General features: G+C 39.9%; 1 protein-coding gene across 1 annotated transcript in view; it reads left to right on the top strand.

Annotated features, from left to right (window-relative positions):
- Window positions 1-16,918, top strand: part of LRRC1 (leucine rich repeat containing 1) — a 157,282-nt gene extending 140,364 nt beyond the window's left edge. Inside the window, exons 12-14 of the mRNA XM_053602610.1 lie at window positions 12,224-12,396; window positions 13,183-13,319; window positions 15,418-16,918. Coding sequence (XP_053458585.1) covers window positions 12,224-12,396; window positions 13,183-13,319; window positions 15,418-15,576 — 469 coding nt within the window. The 3' untranslated portion in view covers window positions 15,577-16,918. The remainder of the gene's footprint in view (window positions 1-12,223; window positions 12,397-13,182; window positions 13,320-15,417) is intronic.
- The last annotated feature ends 2,757 nt before the right edge of the window (window positions 16,919-19,675 follow it).

Genomic DNA, 19,675 nt, shown 5'->3' with positions numbered 1-19,675 from the left:
AGTGGGATTGCTGGATCTAATGGTAGGTCTACATTTCTTTCTTTGAGGAATCTCCATACTGTTTTTCATAGAGGTTGTATTAATTCGTAGTCCCACCAATAGTGTATAAGCGTTCCTTCCTCTCTGCAACCATATTAGCAATTATTGTTTTTTTGACTTTGTGATGATGGCCACTCTGATAGGGGTAAGGTGGTGTGTCATTGTAGTTTTAACTAGTATTTCCCTGGTGATTACTGATGTTGAGCCTATGTTTTTTGGCCATATGTCTGTGTTCTTTTGAAAAATTTCTGTTCATGTCTTTTGCCCACTTTTGGGTGGGGTTATTTTTTTTCTTGCTGGGTTGTTTGAATTCTTCGTAGATTCTAAATATTAGTCCTTTGGTGGATGTATAGCTTGCATATATTTTCTCCATTCTGTAGCTTGTCTCTTTACTCTTGATTATTTCCTTTGCTGTGCAGAAGCTTTTTAATTTTTATATATTTATTTTTGGTATTGCTATATTTGCCTATGGTGTCTTAGTCATAAATTCTTTGCCTAAGCTAATGTCTAGAAGTTTTCTAGAAGAGTTTTGCTTATGTTTTCTCGAATTTTTATTGTTTCATGCCTTATGTTTAATTCTTTAGTCCTCTTGAATTAAATTTTGTATGTGGTAAGACATAGGGGTCCTATGTCATTCTTCATGTGGTTTTCAGTTTTCTTAGAACCGTTTTGTTGAACAGAGCTTTCTTTCCCCAGTGTATGTTATCTACTTTGTCAAAGATCAGTTGGTCATAGGTAGATGGTTTTGTTCTGAGTTCTCTATTCTGTTCCATTGGTCAAACCAAATAGAGATGTACTGATGGTCTAAAAGTATAACTGACTTTTAGACCATCAGTACTATGCTGTTTTGGTTACTGTAGTCTTGTAGTATAATTTGAAGTTAAGTAATATGCCTCCAGATTTGTTCTTTTTGCTTAAGATTGCGTTGGTTATTTGGGCTTTTTTGTTGTTGTTGTTCCAAATGATAGTTGGGATTATTTTTTCTAGATTGCAGTGGGGATCGCATTGAATCTATAAGTAACTTTGAGTGGTGTGGACATTTTAACGACGTTGATTCTACCAATCCATGAGCAGTGAATGTTTTTCCCTTTTTGTTATCTGTGATTTATTTCATCAATGTTTTGTGGTTCTCCTTATAGAAATCTTTCACCTCCTTGGTTAAGTATATTTCTAGGTATTTTGTTTTCTTTATAGCTATTGTAAATGGTATTGAGTCCTTGATTTAACTCTCAGCTTCACTATTATTAATATATAGAAATGATACTAAGGGTGGCCCTCATAGCTCAGTGGGTAGAGTGCCGGCCACATATACCTAGGCTGGTGGGTTCGAACCCGGCCCTGGCCAGCTAAACAACAATGACAACTGCAACAAAAAAATAACTGGGCGTTAAGGTGGGTTTCTGTAGTCTCAGCTACTGGGAGGCTGAGGCAAGAGAATTGTTTAAGCCCAAGAGTTTGAGGTTGCTATGAACTGTGATGCCACGGTACTCTACCAAGGGTGACATAGTGAGGGTAACATCTGTCTCAAAAAAAAAAAAAAAAGAAATGGTACTGACTTGTTTACATTGATTTTTGTAACCTGTGACTTTACTGAATTTATTTATCAATTTTAGGAGTTTTTTGGTGGAGTCATTAGTGTTTTCTAAGTGTGAGATCATGTCATCATAAACAGATAGTTTGACTTACTCTTTCACACCTTGGATTCCCTTTATTTCTTTTTCCTCCCTGATTGTTCTGGCTGGGACTCCCAGTACTATGTAGAATAGGACTGATGACAGTGGGCACCCCTGTCTTGTTCCAGTTCTTAGGGGGAATGTTTTCAGTTTTTCTTCATTTCATATAATATTGTCTGTGGGTTTGTCATACACATCTAAGGCTTTTATAATTATGTCCATTTTACACCTAGTTTTTTGAGAGTTTTATCATAAAGAGGTGTTTGATTTTATTGAATGCTTGTTCTGCATCTGTTGCTCCAGGCCTTTTTTGGGGGGTGGGGGTGGGGAGAGTTTTTTTTATTACTGCTTCAGTATTGTGGCTTGTTGTTGATCTATTCAGGATTTCTATTTCTTCCTGATTCGGGCATGGGAATTTGTGTGTTCCCAAGAATTTATCCATTTCCTTTAGGTCTTCTAATTTGTTTGCACAGAGGTTTTATAGCATCCACGGATGATAATTTGTATGTCTGTGTTAACAGTTGTAATGTCTCCTTTTTCATTTCTGATTGAGTTTATTTGAGTCCTTTTTCTTCTATTTCTGATTAATCTGGCTAGTGATGTATCAATTTTGTTATGTTTTCAAAAACCAACTTTATCTTTCGTTGATCATTCACAATTTTTGGTTTTCATTTCCTTTAGTTCTTGTGTGAGCTCTGTTATTTCTTTCCTTCTCCTGGCTTTGGATTTGTTCTTTCTGTAGTTCCTTGAGTGTGTCATTAGGTTGTTCATTTCTGATTTTTTTATCTTTTTGAGATATGCATGTAAAGCTATGAATGTTTCTCTTTTTTTTTTTGAATGTTTCTCTTAAGACTGCTTTTTCTGTATCTTATAGATTTCATAAGCTTATATCTCTTATTCATTTTGAGGAATCTTTTGATTCTCCTCTTAATTTCATCATTGATCCAAGGGTCATTGATGGAGGTTAATTTCCATGACCTTGTATAGATTTGAGTATTTCTCTTGGAATTGATTACCACTTTTATTACACTGTAGTCTGAAAAGACACATGGTATAATTACTTTAAATTTGCTGAGACTTGTTTTGTGGCCTAAGATATCAATCTTAGAAAATGTCTCGCATGGTGATGAGAAAAAAGGTATATTTAGTAGTTTGGGGGTAGAATATTCTGAGAATGTTTGTGAAGTCCATTTCTTCTACAGTCCTCTTTAGGTCCAGTGTTTCTTTATTCACTTTCTGTTTTGATGATCTGTGGAATTCTGTCAGTTACCTGGAGATTAAGATGTTACTGTTTCTTTGCTTTGAAAACTAGGAGCTCCTGTGTTAGGTACATATACCTTTAGAATTGTTATGTCTTGTTGAATTGTTGCCTTACCATTATGTAATGACGATCTTTATCTTTCTTTGCCATTGTTTATTTAAAGTCTGTTTTATCTGATATGAGAATGGCTACACTTGCTCATTGTTGGTTTCCATTTATCTGGAATATGTTTTCTATCTCATTATCTTGAATTTGTGTGAGTCCTTGTGGTTTAGATGTGTTTCTTGGAGATAGCAGACATCTAGGTGTGCTTTTTCATCCATTCAGTCTATGTCTTTTACATGGGGCACTCAGACTACTCATGTTGAATGTTAATATTTATAAGTGGGATGCTGTTGAAAACATTGGATGGTGCCTTGTTTTTCCTCTTTTGTTATTGTTTTATGAAGCTATGAGCTATAACTTTGGGGGTGTTTTTACATTGGTGGAATCTATTGTGCTGTTGAATATATAATGTACTTTTGAGCTTTTCTTGTAGAGCAAGTTTGCTTATCGGGGAAATAATTTATTTCTCCTTCATTTATGAAACTGACTTTTCCAGGGTACAGAATTCCTGGCTAGCAGTTTTTCTGTTTAAGGAGACTTAAGGTAGGACCCCATTCCCTTCTGGCTTGTAAGGTTTCTCTTGAGAAGTCTGTTGTTAGTCTGATGCGTTTTCCTTTGTAAGTTACTTGATGTTTTTGCCTCATGGCTCATAGGAGTTCTTCAGTTGTGTTGACTTTGGTCAGTCTGATGACTGGATGCCCTGGTGATGCCCTTTTTTGCAATGAATCTCTCAGATCTTTATTGAGCTGCTTGTATTTGGGAGTCTAAATCTCTAGCAAGACAAGGGAATTTTTCCTCAATTATTGCCTTAAATAGGTTTTCTAAGGCATTTTGCTTTTTCTTTATTCATAGGGATACCTTTGATTCTTATATTTATATAATCCTATGTTTCTTATAGGCTTTGTTCATTCTTAATTAATGAACATTCTTAATTCTTTGTTCTTTATTTTTTATTTACTGGATTAATTCAAAAGAGTTGTATTCAAGCCCTAAAATTCTTTCTTCTACTTGGTCTAGCCTATTCTTAACTTTCCACTGTGTTAGTTCCCTAAATGAATTTTTCATTTCCAGGAGTTCTATTTGTTTTTGTAAATATACTTACCTACTTAGTACATTTTTCATTCATTTCCTGAATTGATTTTCTAATTTCTTTGAGTTGGTTTTCCATTTTTTCTTGGATATCATTGAGCTTCCTTATCCATAGTTGAAATTCTTTATCTGTTATTTAATTATTTTCATTCTGGTTGGAGTTAATTGCTAGAAAGCTGGTGTGCCTCTTTAGGGGTGTCCTTTCACTCTGATTTTTCATAAGTCTGGAGTTGTTACCCTGATTCTTTCTCCTCTGGAACAGCAGTTGTTTCTTGTTTTTGGATTTTCTTTTGTTTAGATGGGGAATTACCCCCACCCTTAAGAGTGTTTCTAGAGCATATGTTGGATAAGGGCCTTAAGCTTTGCTTGTGGATGCTTTGATGGGGGTCAGGGTTCTGGATGGTTGCCTTGGTTACAGACATCCTCAGTGTGGTGGTTTTCTGTTGCTGTTTGCTTATAGGCTGCAGCACTGGTGTGCTGTGTGCATGGGAAGATTCCCATCTCTTGTTGATAGGAGAGGATGGAAGCCTCTGAAATCTTTTATCTTTCTCCAGCCCTGTGGTCTTCTTAACAGTGTGAATTATATTGGAAAGCCCAGTTTAATTGCTAAGTCAGTAGGTGGTGCTTATGGTAAGAGTCAGACACACCCTATGTAATTAAGTCAGTAAATGCTGTAATGGGCTGGACATGTTGTCCTCCCTGTCACTAGATGGCACTTACAGGAAAGAGCCAGCACAGTATTGGTTTTGAGACCTGTGAGAGACTGTAGTCCCTGAGTAGAACCACCATTACCCCAGGTGGTGGGCCTGGCCCTGGAGCTCACAGGGGATTCTTTATTCTCCACCACAGCAGGTGGCAGAGTAAGGTTGGGCAGGGCTGGGTTGGCAGGAGTTGAGGGTCTGCTCCCAGGCCACCATGGAAAGTCACCAAGGAGGGGATGAAGTGGCCCCAGCAAGCTGGAAAGTCTGCTCATGGAGAACAGCCTGTCTGGGATTCACAGTCTGGCTGTCAGGAGTGATTTTCACTCTTCTCTCTTCTGCCCTGCCTTGCTGACTCTGCCTTCCGGTATCTGGAAGCAGACATAAGCAGAACCCCACACTAGCTGAGCTCATTGGAAAAGGTGCCGAAGGCTGGGAGAGTCCCTGTCTGGGATCTTGCCCTGGGTTGAGAGCATGGATGTCCTATGTGGGAGGGGTGTTCCACCAGTGCACTGTGGCTGGGACCCATACTGCATTCTCTTCTTGGTTCTTCCTGGGTGGACTCCCTCACCTTCCAAGATTTGTTACCCTCCATGCTCCCAAGCAAAACAGTTGAGTCCTGGAGATACGGGATCTGGCCTGAGGACCTCTTCCCTGCCCGCTAAGTTCAATCATTGTGCCAGGGAGAAGTGCGCTGGCTCCAAGTTGGCCCTGGAGTGCTCAGTCAGGCTTCATGTCTCTCCCCTTCAGAGTTTTCCCTGCTTTGCTGGAGCAGCCAGGCAAGCCGTATCAGGGAGAGCCAGTGGGCTCACAGTTCCTACAGCCTGTGGCAGATCTTCAAGAGGAATACTGTGAGTCCACTTTCTGTGGAAGCTCAAAGTAGTGGACTTGCAATCAGGGGCAAGCACTGCTCCTGAGATCCCCGGCTCCCTTGTCCCTTAGGGCCCCCTTGACACTCAGCAGCAGTGGGTGGGAGAAGGGGAGGAAAAGTGTCTTGGTGAAGGAGAGCTGGCACGCTGGTCCCCTGTGGCCATCTCAGTCTGGGCAGGAGTTGGGAGATACTCATGTGGGGACCAGTGACAAGAAAACTGAAGGGCTGAAGCTCCCTGGGGAGGACAGAGGCACACAATGGTGACTCGGGCACTAGCTGCCTTGGCTCTGGTCTGTTGGGGGACAGGAGTGGCCCTGAGGGGCTGGCAGCCTGGTGCTTTGTTCACTGGTGACAGAAGCTATTGGGTTCATGAGGGTAGAGAAGCTCTCCAGCAGTTCGTGAGCCTGCAGTGTGCCAGAGGTCTGAGAGGAGGAGAGACAAACCCCCACTTACCTCACGCTGCCTTTCCCACGTTCCCAGGGCATGATCTCTGCTGAAATCTTGCTGCTTCTGTTCTCCACAGCTTCTTAACGTGGAATCTCTGGTAGGTTCTAGTAATTTTCCCTCAGAATTACACCTAACCTACTTTTTTTTTTTGTCTAAAACATTTCTTTCTTTCTGAGAGATCTGGTCACCAATGTCTCTTTTCATGACCTTTCACCTCCAGAAACTCAGTGACTCTAAACATTCCCGTGAAATAGAGAATAGGTTCAAGTGTTCTGGGAGATAAAAACGGTTGAAAAACACTGATCTAAGAATTAAGGAAGTCTGCGTTCAGTGCCCCTGGGTAACTGATGATACAGGATACCTTCCTTACTCTCATCAAGGGTTTGATTTTATAAGTTTCTTTGTGAGATGATCTGTCCACCGATAATCTCCTTTCCTGACCTTTCACCTCCAGCCGTAGAAACTCAGTGAACATAAATTTGTATCATTAATACTTGAACAAAAAGATGGCTCTGATATCTAACAACTATTTTTCCCATGAATGAAATCCCCATTCTTTTCTTTTGTTACAGAAAAAGAGAAAGTTACGTGTATATGTGTGTGTGTGTGTGTGTGTATATACATACATATATATATATATTTTTTTTTTTTTTTTTTTTTGAGACAGAGTCTCACTTTGTTACCCTCAGTAGAGTACCATGGCCTCATAACTCACAGCAACCTCAAACTCTTGGTCTTAAGCGATCCTCTTGCCCCAGCCTCCCTAGTAGCTGGGACTACAGGCACCTGCCACAACACCTAGATATGTTTACAGACGGGGTTTTGCTCTTGCTGAGGCTCGTCTCAAACTCCTGAGCTCAGGCAATCCACTCTCCTCGGCGCCCCAAAGTGCTAGGATGACAGGCGTGACCCGCTGCACCTGGCGAAAGTTAAGTTTTCATTATACTTGGGCTAAGGTAGAGAAACTCCAATTAAAAAGTCAAGCTACGTAGCTGTCATCTGAGTCAGTTCAGTGTGCCATTTATCCCGTGCATATATAGCTTAATAGCCAAATTTTAAGCCTATTAAAATATGTAATCACTACTTATTCAAAATATCAGTATAGAAACTAAGAAAAAAAAGTCTACCTTGTCAGCCTTTTAGCTTACAGAAATGTCACACCATAGGAAATCATACCAAATACAACAGAAGTTTCTGCCTCTTTTCTGAGGCATATAAAAATAGCACCGTGCAGCTGGAGACTACACTGTTAGTTTCTAGAAACTTTCTTTTACAAGTTTGATAGGATAAATTATAGCAAGAATGACTGTAAAGTAGCACTTGGAAACTAAATATCAAACTTTCTATGACAGGAAGGTGTACTGCATCTTTAGTTACCCAAGGGCACTGAACACACAGACCTTAACTCTTAGACCAGTGATTTTCAACCTTTTTTTTTGTTTGTTTTTAATCTCACAGCACCCTTGAACCCATAGGTAAACTTCCACGACATACTTAAATTACGTTGATCCAAAAGAAGAGTGAAAAAGAGAATATACTCATTGTGCTTTGAACCTCTTTTGAAAATAATTAATGATCTTTAAAAATTTTACAATATACCTAAGATGCTCTTATGCAGGGGTCCTCTAACTTTTTAAATAGGGGGCCAGTTCACTGTCCCTCAGACTATTGGAGGGCCAGACTATAGTTTTAAAAAAAAAAAACAAAACTATGAACAAATTCCTATGCTCACTGCACATACCTTATTTTGAAGTAAAAAAACAAAATGGGAACAAATACAATCACAAGGCCTCATGTGGCCCGTGGGCCACGGTTTGAGGACCTCTGCCGGGCACACTGGCTGAAAATCACTCTTAGACTCTCTCCCGTAGGAATATCCTCCAAGTACACAAAATTGGGTATTTGGGGAACTTTCTTTCTTTCTTTCTTTCTTTTTTTTTTAAATTAAATCATAGCTGTGTACATTAATGCAATTATGGGGTACAATGTGCTAGTTTTATAAACAATTTGAAATACTTTCATGAAACAGGTTAACATAGCCTTCACCGCATTTTCTTGGTTATTGTGTTAAGACATTTATATTCTACACTCAGTAGATTTAACATGTACTGAATGCTGGGAACAATTGGGAAATTATTTATACCTTTGAAGTTTATACTATATATATTTGTATTACCTAATCCAAAGAACTAAATTTAAATATTAATAGGCAAGACAACAGCATAGCCATAGTGTGGAATACTAGCCAAAGAGTGAAATATTTCTTTGTGTGGTGACACCGAAGATGACCCACAATAACGAGTGAAGAGAGCATTGTTCAACAATATATAGGGTTCTCACTTTGTTTTCTAAAAACGTTAGCTGTGCCTTACACTGCAGTCTTAATGATAGCTCCCCTAAAGGAGTGGGAGACTTGAGGGTACCAGCAGGGAAGGGAGGGAGGAACTTTCATTTTATACTATATTCTTATATTGCTTAGATTTTTTTCACTGATTATGTTCTCCATTAATATATAACTTTTTAACATTTTTTAAAAATTGTGCTTAAAACTAAAAATTCTACTAAGAGGTAACAAACAGATGAAACATTCATTATGTTGTAAGAAGTATCTAGCCACAGGTTAAGTTGTTATATTAATCTGTGGGCCAGGCTTAAGTATTAAATAAATTTGACAAAGCAATTCCTGGAGCAGTTCAAAAGCCTGGAAGGTCACTTCGGGATGGATTGGTCATAGATATAGCTGGAAATGAGAGGCTCACAGTTTGGTTATTCATTTGTTTTAGTCCTTGTGCCATTGGTATGAATAGTAACCACAGGCTTTTTATTTTGGGGGGGATGTAGTCCTAAAGGGAACACAGAGATGTGTACCAATGGGGCTGTGGTTTCTCATGTTGATTATTTTTATTCTGTAATGTACAGAAGGTACCAGAATAAACAAAAAATGTGTTATTAACTTGTCTGGAAAGCAGGAATATATGTATTTTTAGCCTGTTTTCTGTTAGCTGAAATACTCACCCAAGAAAAATAGAGGAGAAGGTATGAGTCCATATCCCCCCAGGCTGTAACGTGTCAGGGAGAATGGTTGGCCCGGCCTGCAGTCTCTGTGTGCAGACTGTACAGGGAACAGGGCCTCTTTTGCTCTTTGACAACATGGGTAGCATTTCTATCCACAAGACAGTGGCTAGCTCATGTGGGATGTGAACTCGGTGGTCAGCAACAGCCATATTCAAGCAGGCACTTTAATTCTGTGCAGAAAACTACTGTTTTTGGCAACTCATTAATCTGAGTTGAAATATGATTATAAGATTTGTCGTAAAAATAATTCTTTTAGACTTTTTTTAATAAATCATAGCTGTGTACATTAATGCAATCATGGGGTACAATGTGCTGGTTTTACATACAATTTGAAATGCTTTCATCAAACTGATCAACTTAGCCTTCACGGCATTTTCTTAGTTATTGTGTTAAGACATGTATATTCTACACCTAGTAAATTTCACATGTACGCCTGTAAGATGCACCGCAGGTGTGGTCCCACCAATTACCCTCCCTCCACCCATCCTCCCCCCTACCGTCCCCTCCCCTCCCTCTTCCCTTTCCCCTTCTTCTTAGGCTATAATCGGGTTATAGCTTTCATAAGAAAGCTATAAATTGGTTTCATAGTAAGACTCAGTACATTGCATACTTTTTCCCTAGAAGCTGTTATTTATTAGTGATGCTCTTTTTAGCCTTTTATTTATGGCTTTGCTTTAGCATCCAGCTGGGAAAGCCGGTTATCACCCTGGGAAGTTATGATGACCGTGTTTGAGTATCGGTATTTTGTGCCAATTTTCAGGTCTTTATATATATATATATTTGCTCTCACAATTAAGAAAGGTAGAGGTGCTGACTACAAGTTTCTTGCCCAAGAAGGGAGGATGTTAGCTTAATTCCTCTTTTAAAAGAAATAGGAAAGAAAAACATTCTTTTGTCCAATAAAACGAAAGAGCTTGATATACTTTAAGTTTACAGAATGTATAATGGCTTTCTTTAAAAGACAAATCCTGGTCCCAGTACTTGGCAAATACATGTTTTTAACTTTTCCTGTGACAGCTATTGGGTAGAAGGAGAAATAATTTTTGTATAAGCCAAGGGATTTCATTTTCTGTCTCATTGAGAAACAAATCCAGGAGAGATGGAGTTGTGAATCTGCCATTTGATTTCTTTGAGTCCTTCTCTTGGAATGGGTCTGTCACCACCTTGGGTGGATTCCCAGATGTAAAAACATGTGTTTCTTGTCCAGTGTGGCTCTCATCAGTGAGATGCCATAGTCTACAATACACAGAGTCTATCTGTGATACAGAGTCTCTCTACAACACGGAGTCTTTCAAGCCTACTTATAAGTGGATTTCATGGATGTGTTGATATTAGAACCTCACTCCCACCCAAGTTAACAATTTCACCGTACTTAGGGTTGTACCCAATACATGTGTGCAGGAGGGACCAGCCTATACCGGGCTAATTGTTAAAGAAAAGAAATTATTTCTCATCTCCGTAACTAATACATTCAAAATATTTTGAAAACATACTGTTATTGTGAAAAATTTGTTAATAATTTGTTGGTAATATTCTCTTTGTGCCCTTTGATATTTAAAGAAATTTATCCAGTTTACACCTGCATTCTACTCAGTTTGGTTTTAAATTACTGAAGTACACCTTCTTTTCATATCTTCACACAGAGTTCTAGTTTTATTTCCCATAACTTCCGTCAATTCACATGGTATGTATGTCTGATAATGCGATATTAATCTGTTAGTAGAGAGATATATAGGTAGATTTCCCATGTATGTTAACCGGAGACACGTGTGTGTCTCTCTTATGAAGTCACGTATATAATTGATTCATAATTTAATACATGGGGCTATGCTTAGAGTGAAAAAAAATCTCTTAAACCTTAAATTCCTGTTTTCCACAGATGTTTGGTTGTTTTCAAAGTGAATAAGTCAAGGAGTATGAGGCATTGTTTTTTACTAAAGCAGGCGTCCATCCTGGGCACTGTTGACATTTGGGGCCAGACAATTCTTTGTTGCGAGCGTGTCCCGTGCATTACAGGGTAATGAGCACCATCCCTGTCCTCTGCCCCACACACCACATCCCAGTTGTGACAATTAAAACTGTCCGCAGACAGTGCCAAATGTCCTCTAGGCACAAAATCGTCCCTGGCTGAGAACGACTGCACTGAAACAATGTTTTTCGAGTACCATGTCGTACACATGATTTGGAGCAGTGGTCTTTACTAAAGAGATTTTACTGGTTGCAGCCAATCTGTTGAATCTTTGTGCAAGCTTCAGTATAAAGCTAATCTGTAGGTGTCACATCACTGTGTTTTAAGTGCTGCCGTTTGCACTGCCTTATTTGAAACTGAAACAACTGGATGTGGAGGTTAATTATCACCTGGGAGTCTGAGATGTGGGAGCTTCTAGAATCTGCAAGACGAAAGTTTAAAATGGAATACCTGAAATAATCTCCCTAGAGAAAGCAAATGGAGTCCTTGCAAAATGGTTTTTAGTCTTTGTTTTAACAACAACTTAAACTATTTGGCACTCCAGGCATCTCCTTCTTTTGCTGGCACTCCTGGAAACAGATAATCCCCCGGCCACTTTCCAGCCCTGCCCGTGAGGCTGCTGCCCATGAGGTAGTAAGAACTCCTGCTTCTGGGTCCTTCCACAGTCAGGCTGACTTTTTTCCCTTTTTTAACTGGAAACCTAGTACAAGGCCTAATAATGTGTCCTGTAATTTCCTCTTTTTTTTTTTTTTTTTGCTCTGTGTCCTGGAGGTCCTGATGAGAGAAGTGATAGCAGAAAAGGGAAGCACGGTAGCCTTCTCGAGAATCTACTTGCAAAGAGTATATCAAGTTTATCTGATTATAAACATTTTTTTTTTTAACAGTTTGAACCAAATCTCAAGAAACTCCTTTTAATTCTTTTTACTGTTTTTATTGACAGGAATGGATTTAATTATAACATTTGACGTTGCATTGTGTCCTTTTGTTTTAAACTAGGTTGTTGCATCTGCCTTTATCCCTGACTGCCTTAAAGTTGAAGGCTCTGTGGTTATCTGACAACCAGTCCCAGCCTCTGCTTACGTTCCAGACAGACACAGACCGCACCACAGGAGAGAAGGTTCTAACCTGTGTCTTACTTCCTCAGCTGCCTTCTGAACCTACTTGCCAAGGTGAATTTAATTTAAGGGTAATATTCATGTGGCCACGAGGATGCATAGAAGCTAATCTCCATAAGGCTTTTCACTCCCACATGATCCACACCTAGAGCTAGCTCAGGGGACGTCACGTGGGACTCGTCTGGGAAAGTTCTCTTGCATCCTTGTAGAAAAAGGGCCACTCACGCTTATCATGTCTAAAATCCCGTAAAGGGCCTTTTGGAATTATAGCTAAGGCTGAAAATAGAATACTTCTAGAAGAAGTAACAGAGGCTCTTAAAGCCAAACAGAGTTCAGAGGATTAGTAGTTAACACCACTGACATGCTGCTGTTAAGCCAGTGAGTTATTTTGAGTCATTGTATCTTTGTTGTATGCATTGTGTGGTTTTAAAAAATATTCACTCTAACATCAAAAGCTGTTGTCAAGCCTTTGCTGAGACCTGGGTTTGATAGAGGAGACCCGCGTGGCCTGGGGAAAGTGGGAAGGCCCCAAAGCGACCTTGCCCAGCTATCTTGTCCCAGCTATGTTAGTTGAGCCTCTAAGGCCCTAAGGAAAAAAAGTGGTACGAGTGTCACTGAGGAAAGGTCTAGTGTCCAACACATGCAGCCCCAGGCCTTTTTTATTTTGATTTTTAAAGCCAAAACTTAGAGATTCAGAGACAATGGTGGGCCCTGCTTAATCCTGAAGTCGTGTCCCTGGAACTGCATGTGGGTTCTGCCTCACAGCCACACGGTTACTGTTCAGTAGTCACCGGTCACTTGCACCAGGGTTCGCTGCTGATGTGATCTTCATCTCTACAGAGAATCTGCCTCGCTGTGGTGCTCTGGAGAGCTTGGTAAATGATGTCTCTGATGAAGCCTGGAATGAGCGTGCAGTAAACAGAGTCAGTGCAATCCGATTTTTGGAAGACGAAAAAGATGAAGAAGACAATGAAACGGTATGATAATGGCAATTCTTTGCCTCCTTGGAAGTTCAAAATTAAAAGATTGAGTCTGGCACCTAATAAGGATTTTCTTATTTTCAAATAGTATGTTTTCTATTTTGCATTCAGCATGTAGGAATTTTTTTTTGTAGAGACAGAGTCTCACTTTATGGCCCTTGGTAGAGTGCCGTGGCTTCACACAGCTCACAGCAACCTCCAACTCCTGGGCTTAAGCGATTCTCTTGCCTCAGCCTCCCGAGTAGCTGGGACTACAGGCGCCCACAACAACGCCCGGCTATTTTTTGTTGCAGTTTGGCCGGGACCGGGTTTGAACCCGCCACCCTCAGTATATGGGGCCGGCGCCTTACCGACTGAGCCACAGGCGCCGCCCAGCATGTAGGAATTTTTTATAAGACAAAAGTAGGTACTTCAAGGTACTGAGTCACAAAAGGTAAATAAGGAACTTCTGCTGATTTGTTTGAATAAGTTTCAATGTTTCTTTGTGGTAGTTCCATCTCCTACTCCCCCTGTTTTCTTAAAATTAGGAATCTTTTTTTTTTTTTTGGAGACCGAGTCTCACTTGGTCACCCTTGATAGAGTCTCGTGGCATCTTAGCTCACAGCAACTTCAAACTCTTGAGTTCAAGCGGTCTTCTTGTCTTAGCCTCCCAAATAGCTGGAACCCCAGGTGCCCACCACAAGGATGGGCTATTGTTTTTAGAGACAAGTTCTCGCTCTGGCTCAGGCTGGACTCTGAGCTTAGGCAATCCACCTGCCTCAGCCTCCCAAGTGCTGGGATTATAGGTGTGAGCCACCATACTGACCAGGAATCCTTTTTATTGTTCCCAATGAATGAAGTCCCTTCCCACCCTCCAGCCCCGTTTATGGCTGTGCCATGCTGACTCCATTCACTTGTCACAATGTGACTTGGTAACAGACTTATCTCTTTTTCATATAAGCAGTTACCTTAACCTTTGTGCAGAGTGCCTATGATCTTCCTTTTGTTCAGAAATCAGGAATAGAGTTGAAAGTACCATTCGTTGTTACTTTTATCCATACTTGACAATGTCTCTCAGACATCCGGCATCTCACAGAATCCGTGACGACTCTTTACAGTTTTCAGTCTGTTGACTTTGGCTTCTTAAACGCCTCGTGCTAATTGAGATTTTCATTAGTAGCGCGCAGAGGGAATACTTATACCCTACACCCCCAACAGAGGGGGTTTTTGAAATTATTGCCTATGGTCTTTGTTATTCCAGCTGTCTCCAGATGGCATTTTAGGCATTACAGTAGTGGAGTGCAAGGTGGGAATTAGGGATGACAAAATAACTAAAACATGAACAACTCTTTAATGCTTACCTCAAAACTTGTGTAGAGTTTCTCCATTTCTCCATTTCCTTCATTGCCTCACTTCATTAACCTTTAACCTGCTTTGATTCCTCCTGAAGCTCTGGGTAGATCATTTGAAAGATGTAAATGCTCTTTTATGAGTTAAAGATCATGAAACATGTCAAATAAGAAAATATTTTAAAAATCACCCATACCCTGTTACTTAACTGCCAGCACTGTGGTCTTTTTAGAAGAATGTGAACTTTCATCAATTAGGTCATATAAATAGCACAGCAAGAAAATAAGAAAAGAAAAGTTTCTCTCTTGTTTCCTTTTCCTTCACCTCCCATGCCTCAAGGACTGAAGGAACCCAGAATCACTTTGAGTAATAGAAGAACATTATAGTGATTTCAAATTTAGGATTTTTTTAATTTACTTCTTTCTTTTCTTTCTCCACATTCTATAATTCTATCTTAAGATTAAAAAAACTTTTTCTGAGTGTTCATGGAAGCTTATTTTTATTTTACACTAATCTCATGTTTTTTAAAGTATTCTTTTATTCTAAAAGTAATCCTTTTATTGTGACTAGATAAGTTATAATGAACTTTCATCTTCCATTAACTAGCAGTGAGCAGTTGATAAATGCACTTATTTCCAAAGAAAGCTTTTCCACCCACTTTAACTCATAATTTCTAAGAAGGTAAGATTTGTATTGGAAGGCTTGAAGCTGCATGTTTTGAGAAAGTAATGGAATAAAACCCAAACACTCCACCGTTTGTTTTTAGAGAACACTTCTAAGGCGAGCCACTCCACACCCAGGGGAGTTAAGGAACATGAAAAAGACAGTGGAGAATTTACGGAATGATATGAATGCTGCTAAAGGACTAGATTCAAACAAGAACCAGGTCAATCATGCCATTGACCGAGTGACCACTTCCGTGTAGAGCTTCGCCTCCAAGTCTTACCTCCTGTGTCTTCCTCTGCTGTTGAGATGTCCCCGCCTGCTTCTGAGGAGCCTCACGCCATCCTCGTCCTCACCAGCGCCGCAGCCATCACCCCGTGTGCAGTGTTGGGATGCTGCTCCTTCTCAACAAGTGCCTTATTCTCAGCCCTCAGCCAGTCCGTGCTCAGTGGTCTCCCGGCGTGAAGTTTTTTTAGTTTCAGTGGTTTGTAATAAGAAGAATTACTACTGTCAACATCTGACCTTCGTTTTTATCTTCTATTGGGGTGGGGGAGAGCAGGAAGGGGGATTTTACCCTCCTCCCTTCCATACAGTGCTGGGACATTTTAAACCCAAGTTTCTCTTGGACCTACTGATAAAAGATAGTTTTATGTATAGGGGAAAAAATGATACTTTTTAAACCTTTTTGACAGCTCAGATGGTGTAAATTTAAAAATTTTGTATAGGTATTTCATAACAAAATATATGTATTCTTTTTTGTTATTTTATCTTGAAAACGGTACATATTTTCGTATTTGTGAAGAAAAACAAGTCCTAAAGTATTTGTTTTTATTTGTTCCATCCACTTGTGCCTTACTGTACCCCGTGTCGTGTCCAACCGGTTGTAAATGACGGCAGCCTCGAGCAGTGGGATGAGGATGGCAAGGTGGTACTTTTAAAGCAGTGTTGCATTTTAATCAGTAATCTACCTGGTGGATTTGTTTGTAACCAAAAAGATGAATTATCATCGGTTTATAAATTATATCATTTGATTATTTTTTTTTTTGAAAAGATGAACCAAAGGATTAGACTGCTAAATTTTATTTCTTACAGTTTACCTTTCATGAATAAGTTTCTTGTAGCGAGCGCATCATCAGACTGTGCCTACTCGGAAGATGTGTGCCATTTGGAAAGTAAAACAGAGCAGAAGGGCACAAAAAGAGAAAATTGGCTCAGAAATTCAGTGGGAAAATAAATAATGTAATAAAAAATGAAAGTATGATTTTTATTCAAGAAAGCTTTAAAAATTTTGTATGTTCAGATATAAAACCACAATAAAACAAAATAACCTACTATCCTAATAGGAATGTTGCTATCTTCGTAAGTGCAATTTAATTTGTAAATAGAGTTTGGATCAAAGTATGACAAAATACTGCAAGATTTAATTTTAAATCTGCTAAACTTAAGGGGTGTGGGGATAAGTTTTGGTGTATTTTATGTTGATTTCTTTTTTTCTCTGCTGTGATAAAAGAGAAATGAGAAGTGTCAGTCACTGTGTGGTGTCTAGGAAAATCATGCTGGTTTTTTTTGCACCTCTGTGAAATAAACTCACCCTGGACGTTGGCCATCTGGCTTTTAAAAATTATTTTGTATGTTCAGATGACAGTAATTAGCTGAATTCTTTGACAGTGTATTCATTAAATATTTAAATTACTGGTCTGTTTGAGTAACCTCTTGGGGGACTTGCGTTCACCTGTTCTTCCAGAATTGCCTTCAGCTCTGGCTCATAATTGGGGGCGGTAGCTACCTGGCCAATTGGACTCCTTAGAAACCCATTGTCAACCAACCAAATACAATAGCTTCTTTAACTTCTCTGCATTTACGTATTGAGTTCACTTAGCTTTTTAGGTTGTGTGCATTTTAAAAACTATTACTGAGCTGAAAGTTCATGGTGCATAAGTGATTTTCAGCTAGTCAGTTTTATACCTTGCTCCTCCTCCTGTGGGGATCTATTTTCTTTTCTCCATTTTAAGATTTTGGCATCTTCTGTATAAAGATGCTGACCCTGACTTATGGGCTGATTATATGCAAACAAATTGGTTATTTTTGATGAGAGTTGTCTTGACAAATAGAAGAACAAATAGAACTTGCATGGTGTTTTTTTTTGTTTATTTGTTTTTATATAAATCTGACCCTTTCCTGCTCAGTTTATCAAGGCTTTAGTGTACTAGAGGTGGACGGATTGGTGTGTGAATACTTAAATTTTTCTAGGAAATTTTATGTTTCCTTTGGTTTATCTGGTTTGCCTTTTGTTTTCAGTTTTGGGGATTTTGTTTGTTTTTCCTCCTTCCTTTGAGAGGGAAACATTACTTTCCTCTAAACCTTTTATACCGCGTGATACTGGCATGCTCTTTTCAGGATCCTGGAATCAAACTTGAGCTTCATAATGGAAACAGCACCAAGCAAACAGTTCCAATAGGAAAACACATCAAGCCTTTTTAAAGAAGGCCTCTCTTTGGTTGGTATAAGAAAAACTTAATTATGTATAAAGACAACCCCTCCCTCGTGAGCCCAGAGCAGAAAGTTCCCCTTGCAGGAGAGAGAGTTACTGTCAGCTACCACGCCCCTCCTGGGCCCTCCCTTTAGGAAAGGGAGGGGTACAGCAGATAGCCTGTTTGTCTTGTGGGAGGGACAGGTAAAGGCAGGGAAGGAGGTTAGTATGACCTGTTCACCTACTTTTTCTCGTAGCCTTTTAATTCGTCATTGTAGCAAGGAAATTATACCTCAGTAGGTAACATAGTCAAAAAAGTTAGAGGGGGTGAACTAAGGTCATAATCAAAGTCATTGATGATAGAAGCAGAATGGGTAAGAAATCATAAAATGTTTGCCTGGATGTTGACTTTTTTTTTTTCCCTGAAAAATTTGCAGGAGTGGTCCAGACCAGCTCAATCTTTCTATCTAAAAACTTGCTAGTTGGGTGGCGCCTGTGGCTCAAAGGAGTAGGGCACTGGCCCCATATGCCGGAGGTGGCGGGTTCAAACCCAGCCCTGGCCAAAAAATGCAAAAAAAAAAAAATAATAATAATCATAATAATAACTTGCTAGCTAGCTGTCTAGGAGACTAGAAAGCTCAGAGGAAGCATTCCCGCCAGCCTCACAGCAGGGCTTCCCATCTTCTCCTGTGAGAAGCCCTTTGCCTGAGGTGACACACTTAGGGGATGGGTGGAGGCTGGGAGGATTGTTTGTGTCAGACAGCAAACAGCCAGTCCTAACCTCATACAAATGACGCTCTGCTCGGAGCCCAGTGCTGGCGTGCGGTAAGGCTGCACAGACGCTTTCTGACAAGGGACTGTGCACGGAAACCGCTCATTAATAGAAGGTGCTTAGGGATGTTGCCACTCAGGGACATCCACAGAGAGTGGAAATCTCACTTCACCCATTATAGTTGTCTTACCTCATCCAACTTTCCAAAGGGCCAATTGAAAAAAGCACAAGCTACTTTTTATTACGGAAAATTCAAAATGTAGAAAAGTAGAATCATGTAAGGGACCTTTCTATACCTAAGACCCATCTTCAACAAGACCAAGAAATGTTTTAAAGTATATCATAAGAAGGTGACTGCACAATGCAAGTTTTTGTTTGTTTGTTTTTAAGAAACTCAGGAGAAGCAGAGAGTGTGCCCTTTAAAATCTTTGCGAGTCCACAGAGCATGCCTCTGTCATCATCAGCATGTGGACGTGGCCCTACCACGGGGGTATGGACAAGCTGTCACCTGTCTGGGCCTCAGGTCCTTCATCTCTAAAATGGGGCAGGAATACTTCTTACAGGATTAGAATGAAGTTAAATGGGATGCATAAAACAAGCTCTCAGGAGGTGGGTGGCTGCTATTGCAGGTCCTGCTGTTATTATTATAGTAGTGATATTAGCAGCTCTGCAGTTCCTACCACCAAACCCACAGTATGTGATCAGATGGGTGGTGTTCTCAGGAATGAGGACATATTCTAGTCTGATGCAAACTTTATCTGAAAACGTTTACCTGTGGTTTTATATATAGACTCCCGAGTGATGTAATGGATGAGGGAAATTTTGATTTGTCCGTTGGGTTTACTTAATGGTAAGCTCAGCAATAATGGTCTCATGGTAACCCCCTCATTTTAACTGGACTTAGTAACTAGTTTACCTCAAGGTAAAACAAGTTCCCACCACAAACCCATTAAATGCCTGGTTGAGAAAAGGGTCTCCTTTTTCACAGAATGTCCTCCTCTTGGCGTGTCCTCAATTTTCTAGTTGGGGTCTGTGGTGCTCATTTTGTCGTCTCCCTGTTCCATTTCACCTTGGGTTTTCACAGCTTTCTCCTTTTCACCTCTTTCTGTGTTCAGTCTC

Source organism: Nycticebus coucang, chromosome 9, assembly GCF_027406575.1.
Source record: "Nycticebus coucang isolate mNycCou1 chromosome 9, mNycCou1.pri, whole genome shotgun sequence".
Lineage (NCBI taxonomy): Eukaryota > Metazoa > Chordata > Mammalia > Primates > Lorisidae > Nycticebus > Nycticebus coucang.
Note: the sequence above shows the minus strand (reverse complement) of the source record. Positions and strands in the feature narration are given on the sequence as shown.